The sequence below is a fragment of the Phragmites australis genome, chromosome 20 (genome assembly GCF_958298935.1).
Source record: "Phragmites australis chromosome 20, lpPhrAust1.1, whole genome shotgun sequence".
In the NCBI taxonomy this organism is placed as follows: domain Eukaryota; kingdom Viridiplantae; phylum Streptophyta; class Magnoliopsida; order Poales; family Poaceae; genus Phragmites; species Phragmites australis.
Window position 1 is genome coordinate 6,935,967 of NC_084940.1, and position 15,712 is coordinate 6,951,678.

Here is a 15,712-nt window from a genome sequence, read left to right on the forward strand (position 1 = left end):
GGGAGCTCGGGCGGTCCCCTCCGCTACGAGAGTGGCCAAACTGCCGAAGCGGCGGGGCTCGTGGCGGCCACGTTCTCCCTCGCGCGGGGGCGCGAATGCATGTGCGCGTGAAAGCGGCGCGCGACCCACCGCCGATCCGCTCCGTCGTTGCTCGGCCCGCTCATTGTACCCGCCGCGCGCGCGCATTCATGCGCCTGCCCCCCGCGAGCCGCCGATCACCAAGTCCGGCACCATCACCCTCCATTGCGCTTGCGGGGTTGGATCCGGAAAATGTAACTTCACATGTCCTAGCGCACGTACGGTTTATCTCGATCATATATTATTTTTACTTAGTATTTATCTATCGGTTAATTTTTTTATTTATTTTTTATATATTTTTTATAAATCTTAATATAAATAAACATTCTATAAACCATGCGGACTCCACATCTTCTATTGGAATTTTCGTGTCCGGTCGGGTCCGTGCGTCCTTCTTCTACCGCGAGCGACCGAACGGCTGCGTCGCTCGCCACGGGAAAGCGCCGCTTTTTCTCCCCACTCGCTCTGTTCGGCTGCGCCGTCCGCGTCTGTCTCGGCCAGGCCGGCCCGTGCGCAACCACCGGGCGGCCGATGCGTGTCGTAGCAAGTGGCCACCATTCTACCGCTGGTGAGCTCGTGGTTTATGGCCGGCCATAGGACCGGTTTGCCCTTCACCGGACGAGCAAGCACGCACAGTCCACAATTAATGTTGCTGCTGCATGCCTGCTGGCCTGCCCGCGATTCGATCGCCTGCTTGCCCAGTTCATTCCTACTTCAGTGCTGCCGCTACCCTGATTTTCACAGTGTAATAATCATGGGCAGCTGCTCACATATCATTGCCAGTCGAACTGAGGGCTCAAATTATCGGAACTTTTGTTCCGATTCGGTGGTGTACGAACTGTTGACGACGCACCACGGTCTTGCATGATAATGCATGCGTTACATGCATCTCGCGGAACACGACATTCTTATCAGTGCAGTGCACCATCAGGGCGCGGTGCTTTTCGGAAGGTCGTGACTTCTGACCTAGCACGATGTCCTCTTTCTGATGCGAGCAAGGTTCACAAAAATGAAGTGTGGTTCAGGTAGGTGCAACTAGCGCTCCGGCACTGTCCCTCTCACGCACGACCATCCTGTCCAGACCGTGTTCCAGCATACAGATCAGCCGTCCCTGTCGCCGCTCTATGTGTGTGTACTTGGATCCTTCCTCTACACTCCCATGCAGCACCACATCAAGCCATGGCTTGCAATTACTATTTGCAAGTGTATTACAATTCTCCGAGGAAAAGCTGATTGGCCAGCATTGCGATACTTAATCATGCACGCCCTTTCGTCCTACGAGTTACAACTGAATCTTCGTGCTCGATCTTGAGCTTTTTAAAAATCGTTCGCTAGGACATGCGTGGCACCGAGAGGACATGAACTGCTCCGCCCATGCCGGTGCTCACTGATCAGATCGATCGGGGCACCCATCTCGAGGACAGGATATGACATGTTCAGTCTCCCATTGTCGTACATTTTCATGGCATGCCTGACTGTACAGACTGAAGATTCCAGGTCTGATGAGGTGAACATTATCAGATTGAGATGGATATGATAAACATTGAGCCAGCTGCTTGGCTCCCTGCCGCCTTCCTCGAAACTGAGCTGGGAATAATTTACATGCTGGATGCTGATACTTATATACATATATGTACTTCGTATCACTTAATCACTGACAAGTTTGTATAAAGGTATTGGAAGTACAAATAAAATCGGAGGGCTAATCGATGCTTTAGCACGGGGGCCATGGCATAATAGAACAGATCGCTTGCTGACAACGCGTGCCCTGCCCCAGCTAGCCCAAGAACTTTCACCATCACCACCACACGGTCATGCAGAAAAGTGGCCCATCCATCATGATTAGTTCTGAACGTTCTGTTGATCGAGTGCAAAGAAAACAAATGCTTCAGGTAGAAGTTACACGGATCTATCCAAAGAAGTACGCTAGGCACATATGCAGATCATCAAAGGTTCATGAAAAGAATGCAAGAAAACGAGGGCGTCATTGTCTCGTGGAATATTGGTCGGCGGGGCATGACCTACTACTTCGATGTATTAACCAATCAGCAGCGGCTTTGGTAGAGAGAATCGGCATACTAAGCCTAACCATGCACGGGTCGGGGCTGTCTAATGATGCGCTGTATTTTGTATGTTTGGTGAACGATGTATAAGAATCGGCTGAGGACAATGTTGGCGTGAGGTGCTGCTCCACGAAAGAAAATTAGCATTAAAAAAATGAGCACCATCCTTTGGATTTTATTAAGAGGGTGTTGCGTCTCGAATCCGAGCAAGCTCAGTGAAACCATGTCCAACTGACCATTAACACCGCAAAACAGCAAATAGACTGTACTTGTATATGCTTTGGTCACTTGACAACATTCTTTTTCGAGAGGAACTACGGTAGGCTTAACGCGGACTTGAATGGTGTATTGAAAATATACGAGGTTGTAAGCACACATGATTTGGGAGAAGAAGGGATAGAAGAGAGACGCTGCAACTCAAACTTATTACATCGCTAATACGATCACTCCGGGAATTCGAGGCTGCCCGGTCTTCCGTGTTGTTTTTTGTATTTTAGACAAGGCGAGGGGTTGCCCCCTCCCGATTTCCATTAATAGAAACCAAACTGTTAGATCATACTAAGCGATAGTTCCAAGGAAACTAAGAAAAGAACTGAACTAAGTTTGAAGAAGATAGAAGACACAGGGCGCTAAATTGGCCATCATCGCCATCATTCTCTGTTTCTTCATCATACTTGAATTCTGCATATAATCGTCCGCCGCCATCCTTTTGCCGCATCAAAGACCTCCCCGCGACCTGTCCTAGTAATCTTGCCGCCCACTCCAGCACATCCTTGTTTTGTTTTTCTCTCTCTGCAAAATGGACCAAGATATCAGAAAACGACATATCTAGAAAACTACCGATACTGGATCACTAGGTAGTTGATTTTCGAAACATGCTGCATTTCTACTCTTCCATATAACCCATAAAACTGAGGCAACTCCAATCAACACCAACGATTTCGTCACACCTCTAAATTGTTTGATCCAAGTTTCACATAAATGAGACAGAGACTGAGGTTTCTGTTTCAAACCAAAAACCACAGAAATTATGTTTCATATAAAATTTGCTGAAGAACGCTGAAAAAACAAGTGATCAATTGATTCCTTGTCTCCAGAAAATTGACATTTTTCATCCCCTATCCAGCCTCTTCTTAACAGATTGTCCTTATTCAGAATACACTTTCTGAGTACCAACCACAAGAAAACTTTGATTTTCAAAGGGATCTTACATTTCCACATAAGTTTATATGGGAAGCCTATACTTCTAGTTTTCAAGGCAAGATAAAAGGATCTGACCGAAAGGTCTCCACTTTTAGTCAAAGTCCAAATTAATCTATCCTCATTTTCACTCAAGGACACCCTTGAGCAATCATCTTGCATTTTTGTCCATGCCTCCAAAGCTCCGCCCATTATAGTTCTTCTAAATTTAACACAAGCCCAGCCTTTTTCAAATACTTCGGCAACAGTCAACTTCTTACTGAAGATAAGATTGTAGAGTCTAGGATATTTTTGATCTAGTGTTCGCCAACCCATATATCTTCCCAAAAAACTAGTCCTCTATCCATTTCTTATTTTCTTTTTGCAAAAAGAATTTTAAAAAATCTCTTACTTCCATCAATCCAGACCAAAAAAGTTAGTTACCTGCCTTGGCGCAGCACACAACAGGCCACCTAACAAGGTGATACCTTCTGCACCGCTGATATTCCTGCCACAAGAGTCTTTTCTTATAATAGTCCATTATATATCTCACCCCTTTAGGCAGCCTGGACAAAGGTAGCATGTACAAAGGCACACTACTATGAGATGAGTTAAGCAAGATAAGCCTCCTCCCAATTGAGAGTAGTTTCTCCCTTGCCCCCCACCCCCAACCCAATTTATTCTCCATTTTACTCTCTGCACCTGCCCCATCCTGGTCCTCAATCTTTTCTTGTCCACTGGCACACCCAAGTATTTAATGGGCAACTTACCAATTGGACAAGTAAAGATATGGCTAAAACAGTTTTGTTTCTCTATTGCTCCTCAAATACAATACAATTCATTTTTATAAAAAATTAATTTTCGGCCCAAACATTCGCTCAGATAAACAAAGAAAGAACCTTAGATTCTTAGCACTCTTAAAGTCACCTTGTAGCAGAAAAATGGTGTCATCTGCATATCGCAGAATGACCAAACCACTTTCTACCAAGTCTGGAACTAAACCTTTTGACTAACCAAAATCTCTTGTGTAACATCCCGAGTTTTAGCATATAGAATATTGCAAAATTCACTCCAATTAAAAAAAAATTCTAACCAATATAAAATCAAGGAATTATATATTTGAATAAATATATACTTGTATATATATTCAAATATATTAATTGGGTAAAGTATTCCAAAGAGCACCAAATTAAAATCTAAAATTAATCCTTGCATTAAATTGAATCATAGTATTTTTGGTTTAATTGTTTTATGGTTCTTTGAGTGGAGATTTGAATTCGAATGTCTCTCAAATTCAAATAATTTCTTAGATTTCACTCAGCTCAAATCCAAAATTGAATTCAAAATCTTTTGAATTCAAATCCTCTCCCAAAGTTAGAACTTCAAGTCCAAATCAAAATTCAAATATTCATATTTGAATTAATGCCAAGCCCAAAGTCAAATCCAAAATTCAAATACTCCATTGAATTTATCCCAAAACTTTTTCCTTTTTTCCTTTTCTTTTTCTTCGTGAGCCCAATCTCTTTCTCTTCCTGGGCTGCCACTCCCCCTTCTCCCTTCTGCACAGCCCATCAGTCGGCCCAACACGCCCCAACCCCACTCTCCCCGTGCACACCTGGGCTGTGACATCTCCCCAGCCCAACACCGCGCATGCGCAGCTCGTCAGCCCATTGTAGCGCTCGCACCTGCGCTCGCTCGCACTCGCTGACACACAAGTTCACCGATGCCGCTCTTCTCCCTCCTCCAGCGTGATGTCGTCGCGTTGTCCGAGCCACACCATCGTGGCCAGTGCATTTATTGCACCGGCGACTTTCTTGCTCTCTCCTCTCTCTCTCTCTCTCTCTCTCTCTCTCTCTCTCTCTCCGCTCTCTGCTCTCTCACACACGGCCCAAGCCGCCCTGACACCGTGTGACTTCTGCTACTGCCATATGTGTTACCCAGCGCAAAACATGGTAGACGCTGCCACCGAGAAGTCACACCGCACCTTATCATTGCCGTCGCCTCTCTATTGCTATCCCTATCTCTATAAATAAGGTAGCCCAGACCCATTTCCCCTTTTTTCCCATCTCGCCACTGCACCACCAAAATCCGACGAGCCCGAGCACGAATTGACCAAGCCCGAGCTACGTGGAGCGAGGAGAGGAGTCGCACACGGCTTCCCCGACTGAAGTGGCACGTTTTCCCCCACCAGATTGGAACTTGTGCCGCCTTCTTCCTCGTCTTCGGCCACCACTCGAACTGGTCGCACGTCAAGCCACCGATGCAGCACTCCTTTCGGCCAGACAAACACATGGTGAGCTTTCCCTCACCCTCCCCTTACTTTCACACGCACTATTTTCCCTTCAGCCCAACACCGACGCACCTCTCTATAGCGACCGAGCAATGCCGCACCTCAACCGCTCGCCGTCGAATAGGCCATGGCCAAGCCCTCGGCCCTTGAACCCTCTGGCCGAACTCCCCATGTCGCGCCACACCTGTAGCAGCCCTTAGCCGGCCGAATCCCACTCTCTTTCCACTCCTCCGCCGATGACCGAGCTGCCGCCACGTTGACCATCGCCAATCATTGACTGGACCCGTCCGATGGCCACTTGTTGTCGTCTACCCCCAAAACAGGTTTGCGAGCCCACGTAGATCCCCGACCACGGTTTCCCTTGCTAGCCTGCCACCTCTAAGCTAGTTCTGGTGAGACGCCATCGCGAACCACTCTCCGGTCTCCATCACCGCTCTGCCTCGTCCCGGCAAGCCCACACATGCGCATGTTGCTCATGCCCACACCGCACAGGCCTCCCCAGCCACATCCGCGCAGCCTAGTAGCACAGCCTGCTGGGCAGCCCAATTGTCAAGACCGTGCCCATGGGTTGGCCTAGCTACCAGAGCCGCGATGCCAGTCGGCCTGACCCCAATGGGGCGAGCCACTGTGCAAACCTAAGCCCAGCACTGTGCAGCCCAATCCAACCCAGAACTTATACTATGCAGTGGATCCCACTAGGGCACTTTATAGTGGGTTCACTTGTGGGTCCCACCTATAAATAGTACTATTTCACATTTTCTCAATTTAGTTCTAGGTCAAATCTTCTGGTAGTCATAATTTCTCCGTCGTGACTCCGATTCTAGCAATTTTTTTACCTAAATTTATCTAAATTCGAGATCTACCTTTCTATCACAGTGTGATATCTATTATGACTTATTTGGTTTTCCATTTGGTGTTAATTGATTCTTCTCTGGTATAGGCCATTGTTGATCGTAATCACGCCTTGCAGAACCCGAGGATTTCATGTAGAACCCAGAGGATACTGATTTCGACCAAGGTTTAGAAGAAGACTTCGGAGAAGGCAAATTATATCTCCTTGATCATTCTGCACCTATGTTTTGTAATAATCTAATTAATCGACTTAAAAACTTGACTTATTATCACATGTGCTATTTATTGCGCTATTTCAACTATTGTAGTAGTTAAATCCTATCAAACAAATGACATGTCTTACTATCTTATCTAGAATACATATCACCCTAGGATTAAATTGTCATTATCTATATTAACATCGAACGATACCGTGATATCTAGCATGCTTAGGATGAAATACGTTCTCTTCGAAGGTGTCGCTAGTTGAATACACCTCCTCAGAGATGTCGCTTCACTGTTTAAATCTTTTCAACTCATATGACATGAATCTTTGATGATCATGAAATCCTTGATGCCATGTGGGATATGGTGAGTGGTGTGAAAAATGGGTGAAAATTATTTTGGTCGGGGTAAGTAGAGTAGTCCTCTGGTCGAGGATGTTCTTGGAGGGTTGAGTTAACCCTACGGTATTCATTGGCAGAATATGTTTGCTCCGATCGTATAATTATTGAATCATTGCGCCGTTATGATAAGCCACCTTAGTGTAACCATACATCTTGTATAGGCAAGACTTTACTTTTCTATTTCCTGATCAAGCTGGACATCATACTAGGAGGACAGTTAAGCAACGAGAACCCAATTGTCTATTAGGTACTCACGAAGGAGTTTCCTCCCTAGCCACACCGATGGTCATCGGGGGACTGCACTCTATACGAGATATGGAGCACTTGGGGGTTTCTCGTAGAGAAGTCTGGCAAGGAAAGGTGAATGAAGTGTCTCGATATGATTCGCTCTTCCGTTTACAACGGCTGGAGGCTGAACATATCGCATGGGTACAGTGTATACCCTCTACAGAGTGTAAATATTTGAATAGTCGTGTCCACGGTCATGGACATACGAAGCAATGACCTCATTGATTAGACTCGGGGCTTGTGTGTCTTTGATGAGTGAGTATGGATTAAATGTCCGTGTGATGAGGTTGTAGGCTTAATTAGCTAGGAACTTTGTAGTACTAGAGGTATACCAGACATAATAATAGGGACTGCGGAGTATGTTGTAGCCCCTCATAGAACAAAAACCCTCATATATACCTTGTTACCTTATTTACACTATTTTTAAAGTTAAACTATAGATAATATAACTGGATATCTGTATAAACTGTTTTATACTTAAAACTAAATCGTAAAGACTTTCCTTGATATATCACTTATGCATCTATCAACACTAAATAGTATAAGACTTGCTAAGTATCTTCCGTACACACTCTTGCTATCATTCGGATGAGAAAACAGATGTTGACTTTGCTGGAGACGGAGGCACGGATGAGGAGTAGTTTACTAGTCACGTTTGCACCTTAACTGCTTGTGGCTTTAGATAGTCGTTCTGTTGTGCTTTTGATGGATGTTATGTCATGTTTGTAATATATAGTATGGTTTAAAAATCTTTTGTACTCTGTAATTGTAATAGCTTTATGTATGATATATGACTGTGATGCCACATTTGTTATGCTATACGTATCAGCTATTTGATCTAGAGACTTATATATGAGACATAGGAGACATGAGAATTAGTTCTTACATCTTGCTCTTTTCATTAAAATTGCTAAGGCATTAGCTACTAAATCAAAGAGCAATGGTGAAAAAAGATCACCTTATCTCGAGCCTTTGTGTTGTAAAGTAAGGACCAATTTTATTATTAACTTTAATCCCTACATTCCCTTATGAAACCACCTTCATAATCCAATCACCGCATAAGTCAGAAAACCTTTCAACTTCAAAATTTGATTATAAAAACATCGGCACAGATGCGACAACATCGCCAAGTCCTCAGCACAGACGTGTCTCACTCCTCTCCCACTGTGGCATCGGCATGCAACTTCATTTTATATTTTTAATCAAGTTTGCTAAAACCAGATTTGAGGGAACGAACAACCTTCAAATATAGGCAAAGTACACAACATACTGCAGCATTATTCTTTTTTTTTGGAAACGAAACATTGCAGCATTATTAACATGCAAGAAATTCACACACGAGCAATCACGATGTCTTGACAGTGGCGTTGATCTCAACAAGCTGCCCCTGGGCTATGGCGCGGTTGGCTACGGGGCTGGTCGTGCCGTACACGGGCAGCTCGTCTCCGCCGGCGCCCCCGCGAAGGCTCTCCAGCTCGAAGAGGTCGGAGCTCGAGTCGCTCCCCTCCTCGTCCTCCTCAAGCTCCTCGAGGCTCCGCACCAGCTCCTCCACCCTGTGCCGCACCACTGATGCCTCGGCGTCCGGGCGAAACCTCACAGACCTTCGCTCCGGCGCTTCCGGCACTTTCTCGATGCTCGTCGCCGACATGCACGATGGCTGAGTTGGCGGTGGCGCAGGTGAGATTGGGGTCGGTGGGGTGGCCACGGGATTCTTGGGCTTCCTTTGGAGACGCGCTGACGAGAACATAGCCTTGAGAACGCACGCGAACGTTGCCGGCGACTGCGGCAACGGCTCAGGCGACGACGACTGCACAGCGGCTCTTGGTCGGATCCTTGCTCCGGGGAAACACGGTCTGCTCTTCTTCTTTCCTTTTCTGTTAGGTGGCACGGCTGCCTCCACCGCATCAACGACAGCTGATTCCTCCGACGGCCGCGGCGGAGGCTGTCTGTGGTGGCGGCGCGTGGACTTTGTGTCGGTGGTCGACGCGGACGAGCAGGAGAAACTGCTGTAGCTAGCCGATGAGTCCGACGAGGAGGTGGTGGACGACGCGTACCCCGAGTGGCGCGGGCGCACAACCGCCGTCTCCCGCCGGCGCCTGTCCCCGTCCGCCCTCGGGACCTTCCTCGGTTTGGCCGCCTCCTTCGCCCACCAGAACCGCGCCGCCGCCGCCTTCTCCTCCGACCAGCGCGCGGCGTCAACAGCATCCGCGCCGTCGCCCTCGTCGAGAGAGCGGTAGATGGCGTCCAGGAGCGAGGCCGAGAAGGAGCCGGTGGACGCCTGCCTGAGCTCCCCGCGCGCCCGTCGCGGCGGCGGGAGCGGGGGCGGGTGCTTGCCGTGGCAATGGCCGCGCCGCTCCATCTATCCACACCACTTGGCAGGCCACGATCGCACACGCGAAAGGAACAATGGTCGAAAGAAACGGCGAGACCGGCGTGAGGTGGAGGAGGCGAGGAAGGTGGACGTGGACTCGATGAGGCTGGGGAAGAGGGCGATCGAGACCGTGCGCGGTAAGGCCTATATAACTTGGTGGTGCGTGCCGCGGAGTGGTGGACTCCGCTGCCGTTGGCGTGTCTGCATGTGTGTCCTTCGCGGTTTCGCTCGCGTCGCGCGCGGCCACCAAACGATCCAGTTCGGGCGCAGCAAATTATCATTAGCCCGGCCATCACGTTCGTGGTGGCCGGCCGCTGTATGATTGTCCGTCCGCCGGGCCGGCCGTCAAGTCACCGCGCGCGGATGTACGAACACAAAAATTCCGTTAAAACATACCAACATCCATTTATTTGCGTTAAAATTCGTGTTGAATGAGTAAGTTGGAAAAAAAATCATTCAATAAACAAAAGAATTAACAAATGGATAAGTATTATATAAACGAAATGGATGATTAAGATTGTACGTTTGTCTGCAAGGGCATACGTAGTTGCATTGCGTCCAGCCCAGTGTTGTACTTGCTCCGGAGTCTGGACGGGTGGTGGATCGAAGTTCGTAAGAGCGCTTCCAAATTATTGGAGATACGGTGAAGCGGGCGACCGGCCCCTGACCAGCGCAGCTTGACTGATCGTGTCTCGTGCGGACAAATTTCACGGGACCATGCATGGCCTGACGGCATGTAAGCCAGCCAGCCAGCCGAACTTCAGCAAGCAAGCAACCGAGTGTCATGTACGCGTACTTGCATGCATAGGCATTCTACAAATGGATGCTCAAGGCAAATACATCTAAGTGCGGCAGCTTGGAATTCATTCGGACAGGAAATTTCGGCTCGCGCGCGGAAATCTTTGAGTTGGAATTTTGATTTTAGTGGTGTAAATTGAAATTTTACTCTTTTTTTAGGCAGGAAATTCGGACACATAAGTTGAAACTGCAAATTCGTCCAAGTTGAAAGTTTCTCCAGATTGACGAAACTATAGTCAGGTCTCCAGTGGCCCGGCCCAAATCCAGAAATCGGCCCAAATGTTTAGAGCCTATGCAAGTGGGCCCGATACGAGCTTCCCTTGATATACGTGTCAAGTGTGTTGCAGCTGTAAAATCCACAAAGCCACAAAGAAAACATACAATACACATCATGCAGGCTTTGCGGGAGCCACTGGCAACGAGATCACAGCCATATTTGTTCTAAGATACGGTATCATACATATAATTGAGATGTTACTTAAGATTTCTGGCTGATGTGTTAAGTAATAAAAAAAGGAGATAGTAATATCTTGTGGAAGATATCATAGATATTATCTCAATTCCTTAGGCAGATGGTAAAGAAGTAGTATCTATTAGATGAATTAGCTATAGAAACAATACATTAAATAAGAACTGTTTAATGTTATATTAACGTGATATAGCAATATAAAAAATCGTACTAGACCTTTAGTATTGGGAGTACTTAACGAAACTCCAAACTTGTCATCCAAATCTCATTGGACGAACCGCCGCTACTCTTGTCTCGTTGCCGATCGATCGGCCTGCCGCGCGCGCTACTACGGTATATGCGAACTTGCGAACATAGTTGTTTCTATGCAGAAGTTTCAGTAAAGAACGGCAAGCCGATGAGCAACGCGCACCGCGGCCGTCTTGCTGGCCTCTTCTCCTCGGCGTCCTCACGGAACCATCGTTCCGACGAACAGGTACGATACACATCCTGCGTGGCTGCGTCACAGCCTGAATACACGATCCGCAGTTCCGCGGCTGTTTCACGTCTTGTTCTGGTGCTGTGATCTTCGCAAGGTCGCGAGGCTGATGGAGGAGCTCCAGAGGCAGAGGGACCTCAAGGAGACGTACAAGGCCCGGCTGGAGAGCACGCAGGGGTACCTCAGGTTCTGCCTCGAGGTCGCCCAGGAGCACGGCTTCCTGCACCTCATATCCGACAACGCGCGGCGGCACTACTCGCCGCGCCGCGACGCCGAAGCCCAAGCCGCGACGGTCGACGACGACGACGACGTGGACGAAGACGAGCCAGCGGAGACATCGACCTGCGACCCGTACCTGACCGCCACGCGGGACCTCTCCGTGAAGCACGGCTGGTCCGTCTCACCCGACGAGGTAACCGTCAATCAAGAACTCACAGTAATTCGTACATGCGCGCGCGTGCGTGCATGTGTCCGGTTCCTGTGACCAGTGCCAGCTCCGATCATGGAACAGATCGAGCTGCACGAGGTGATAGGCCAGGGGACGACGGCGGAGATACACAGGGCGACGTGGCGGGGGCTCGACGTGGCGGTGAAGAGGGTGCGCCCGGAGTTCTTTGTCTCCAACCCGAGCGCCGAGGCCTTCTTCGCGCAGGAGCTCGACGCGCTGGCACGGCAGCGGCACCCGTACGTGCTTCGGCTGATGGGCGCGTGCCTGCGGCCCCCCGAGAGCTGCTTCCTTGTGACGGAGCTGCTGAGCGGGGCGACGCTGGGAGAGTGGCTGCACGGGGGCAGGGAGCGGCTGCCGCGGGCGTCGTCGCCGCCGCCACCACCGCTGGCGGACAGGGTGAGCAGGGCGCTGGAGATCGCGCTGGCCATGCGGCACCTCCACGAGCAGACGCCCAGGGTCGTGCACCGCGACCTGAAGCCCAGCAACGTGCTGCTGGATGCTGACCTGCGCGCGCGGGTCGCCGACTTCGGCCACGCCAGGTTCTTGCCGGACGGCAAGGAGGCGCTCACCGGCGAAACGGGTAAGAGATCACAATGCGCAAACATGCATGTGCGCCATCCTATTTGTACTCGATCATATATGTTCTATTCGACCTATGATATTTTCGAATTCTTTCAACACCCATAGGGACTTATGTGTATATGGCTCCAGAAGTGATTCGCTGCGAACCGTACACAGAAAAATGCGACGTCTACAGCTTCGGCATCATACTAAATGAACTGATAACTGCAGAGCATCCGTACATTGATACAAGCTACGGACCTAGTAAGGTATTCCAATTTACTTTATCTCTCGACCTGCTAATCAGTAGAAGATGGAGTTTGTTCCTACAAAATGTGCAAATTTCCTGAAATGATATGTAAATTTCACCTAGAAGAACCTGCATTCTGAACTGTCTCGACAATATTTGCGCTTTCCCATCTGATATTTTGTTCATAGAATTATAGTTGACTATGCTAATAAGTATTGTTTCACAGATTGCGCTGGAAGTAGCAGCTGGAAAATTAAGACCAAAACTCCCAGAGAGTGATGCATATCCTACTTGCCTGATCGATCTCATCTGCAGAACGTGGGATGCAGAACCTTCAAACAGGCCTTCATTTGCCACTATAACTTCGGCGCTTCGAGAAATCAAACAGGAAATTGTGCAATACGGAGAATAAAACTAGCACTCTAATCATATTTTGACTTACTTGAAAGAGAATTTTTTTTTCAAAAGAAATGTAATGTATGCTATCAGTGAGAATCTTTGTTATGATCTTATAACTTACATTAAGCAAGCATATTGGTCTAAACTTCTGGGTGACATCAGCATCTTTTATTTTTGGAAGAAGTGGTATGCCCCCGTAATTAATCCTTTCGATGGGAAAATTTCCCTTATGAAAGTCATTTAGCATGGTTTTTAAGTCTTCCTTTATAAAGTCACATCCAAATTGGTAAGACTATAGTGAACCATCTGACCCTGGGGATTTATTCGTTTCCATTTCGAATACAACATTTCTTATCTCTTCCATGCTCAAGGGTTTTGTCAGTTCTTCATTTTCCTGATCTGTCAACTGTCACCCTCCCTTGCATTGGAAATTCCATAGAGATGTTGCATTTCTCTTTAGGACCAAACAGGTTTTTTTTATAGAAATTAGTAATGTATTCCTTCAGCTCTTGTTCTCCTTATATAACACCCTCTTCTTGTTGTAAAGAGACGATCCTACTTCTTTTTCTACCACTAGCTTTCAGTTGAAAATATTTTGTATTGGCATCTCCTTCCAGGAGTTCTTTCTCTCTGGATTTTTGCCACCATTTTATTTCCTCCTCTTTCAAAAATTTCTCTAGCTCACTCTCAAGCTCTAATTTCTTAACTCTGCCCTCACTACTCAAGCCAGCACTTTCACATTTTCTATCTAACTCATCTATCTGAGATATCAATTCGTGTTTGATTTTAGACAGATGTGCTCTTTAGAGGGTGAAATAAGAAAGGGAAATATCTGCATGGGGTGGTCGGTAAATGAAACGATGACCACCCGGGCGTGCACTGCGAGCATGATTCGTCCAGTGATGTCCTCTTCGAAGTCCTCAGGTGTTGCTGCAAAAATGCCCCATCTCCACCCTTCTATTCTACTAGCATGTGCCTCCGCCTCTCCTACCTCATGGCGCGCGCCTCCTCCGTCCTTGTGGTGCCTCTCGCTGTTCACACGCAGGCGTCAGCCGCCTCGTCAGAGGCGTCAAATGCAGCCGCCGGCGTCGCGTTACAAGGCCACGACACTGGTGCTATGACCCCTGACGTCGCCGCCTTGTACGAAGACACGCCCGCCGTGACACCAGACTCTGAACCGGGCAACCGGCGGGAATTTGTTTCGACCTTTCGGGCCGTGCACCCGTGCGGCGTCCTCACCTCCGTCAGAGTGGTCCATGCTCTGTGGGAGTACACGGCATTGACAAAAGCTTGCTCTCGGAGGAGATCCTCGCGACCGCTGCCTTCTTGAGCTACGCGCTGCTCACCGGAGCTCAGTGCGTCATCGAGGGGAACGACAGTCGATCTAGGAAAGTTGAAAGGGTCTCGATTTCGCTACCTTGCATGTATTCAGGTTGGGCGGTAACATCTAAAAGGGCTGCACGTTGGTGCCACGGTGATGCCTAATGTGGCTCCAACAACATCCCACCTAGTTCTGTTAAGTTCAAAAGTTGCAACAACGTGGGTATTGGAGGAAAATATCTTAGCCTACAGATAATAATAAGGGATATGGTCAAGAGTTTCTTTAGAGCTTTCGGTCTTCGGATTTTCTGTAGAAGTTAAGGCTTTCGGAAGCTGTGAACCTCTCAGGTTACCGGCCCTCGAGACAGGGGAAGAAGCTAGCCTTCAGATAGAATATCAGTAAAAGGAGAACATCAAAGACAATTGGTCTGACATGAAGTGACCGACAGTTGATGCCGGTGTAAGTGGTAGCTACCCTGACCTTCCGATGCAAGTGGAGGCTACTCTGATGCTCAAGATAGTGCAGCGTCACAATTAACGACCGGCTGAGTATCGCGTCCCTAAGGCCACTTGCACTACTGCATTTGTCATAGTAGATAATGTCTTCTGAGCAGGGTAAAAATATTCTACCTAGATCCAGGCTGTGCGATTCGATCAGCCCTAGGTCCCTGCGTTGTAGTGATAGATTGTATCACTTTCTCTATAGGGTATATATGTATATTTACACCATAAATGACACTATAAATACATATACTTGGCATCAGACCAGAGGACCCAATCTTTTGACTATCAACACATTTTTTGTTCTCCTTTATCTCCACTTTTTCTCCAAGCTTAAGTCTTCTCTCTAGAAGAGACTCTCGTCGCACTTTGTTTGTGAAAGATATCTTCTCTTCCGCCAACAGTGGGGCTACCAACGGTTACCACCATGGACGTCACCATAGCTCGAGGACGAGCTGTTTGCCGAACGAGGGAGGAATGTTATGGACGGCAATAGATAAGATTGTTTAGATTCGGTTTAGATAAGTTTGGTAAGAGATAATTCAGTTTAGATAAATTGGGTAAGAGATAATTCAGTTTAGAGATAGAATCGGCTAGGAGATAGAGTTGAATTCGGTCAGGAACTTTTCATGACCATATTTTTTTCTCAACTATGAGGAGAGACTCCCTTAGGTATTTTTTTTTAAATTTAAGGTAGGGAAGTACCGAATACTAACTAGTTAGAAAACTCATTGAAAACAGATTTTTAGGGAGATACTCACA

At 47.7% G+C, this 15,712-nt stretch overlaps 2 protein-coding genes across 2 annotated transcripts; one reads left to right on the forward strand and one right to left on the reverse strand.

Moving 5' to 3' along the window:
* Window positions 1-8,421: 8,421 nt before the first annotated feature.
* Window positions 8,422-9,831, reverse strand: LOC133901975 (protein BIG GRAIN 1-like). The gene has a single exon (XM_062343537.1). The coding sequence runs from the start codon at window positions 9,712-9,714 to the stop codon at window positions 8,701-8,703; it is 1,014 nt and encodes a 337-aa protein (XP_062199521.1). The 5' UTR covers window positions 9,715-9,831; the 3' UTR covers window positions 8,422-8,700.
* On the forward strand, window positions 9,827-14,459 carry LOC133901414 (uncharacterized). Its single transcript, XM_062342791.1, has 7 exons — window positions 9,827-9,863; window positions 11,365-11,468; window positions 11,569-11,883; window positions 11,983-12,499; window positions 12,607-12,749; window positions 12,957-13,048; window positions 14,099-14,459. Exons 1-7 carry the CDS (start codon window positions 9,827-9,829, stop codon window positions 14,457-14,459), a joined length of 1,569 nt encoding a protein of 522 aa, XP_062198775.1.
* Window positions 14,460-15,712: the final 1,253 nt, after the last annotated feature.

What these genes read in the sequence shown, in the direction of transcription:
- LOC133901975 (XM_062343537.1), bottom strand. Translation starts at nt 9,714, where the DNA reads ATGGAGCGGCGCGGCCATTGCCACGGCAAGCACCCGCCCCCGCTCCCG.
- LOC133901414 (XM_062342791.1), top strand. Translation starts at nt 9,827, where the DNA reads ATGAGGCTGGGGAAGAGGGCGATCGAGACCGTGCGCG. An exon ending in GGTCCGTCTCACCCGACGAG is followed by an intron (nt 11,884 to 11,982) that starts GTAACCGTCAAT and finishes ATCATGGAACAG; the next exon opens with ATCGAGCTGCACGAGGTGAT. An exon ending in GGCGCTCACCGGCGAAACGG is followed by an intron (nt 12,500 to 12,606) that starts GTAAGAGATCAC and finishes CAACACCCATAG; the next exon opens with GGACTTATGTGTATATGGCT.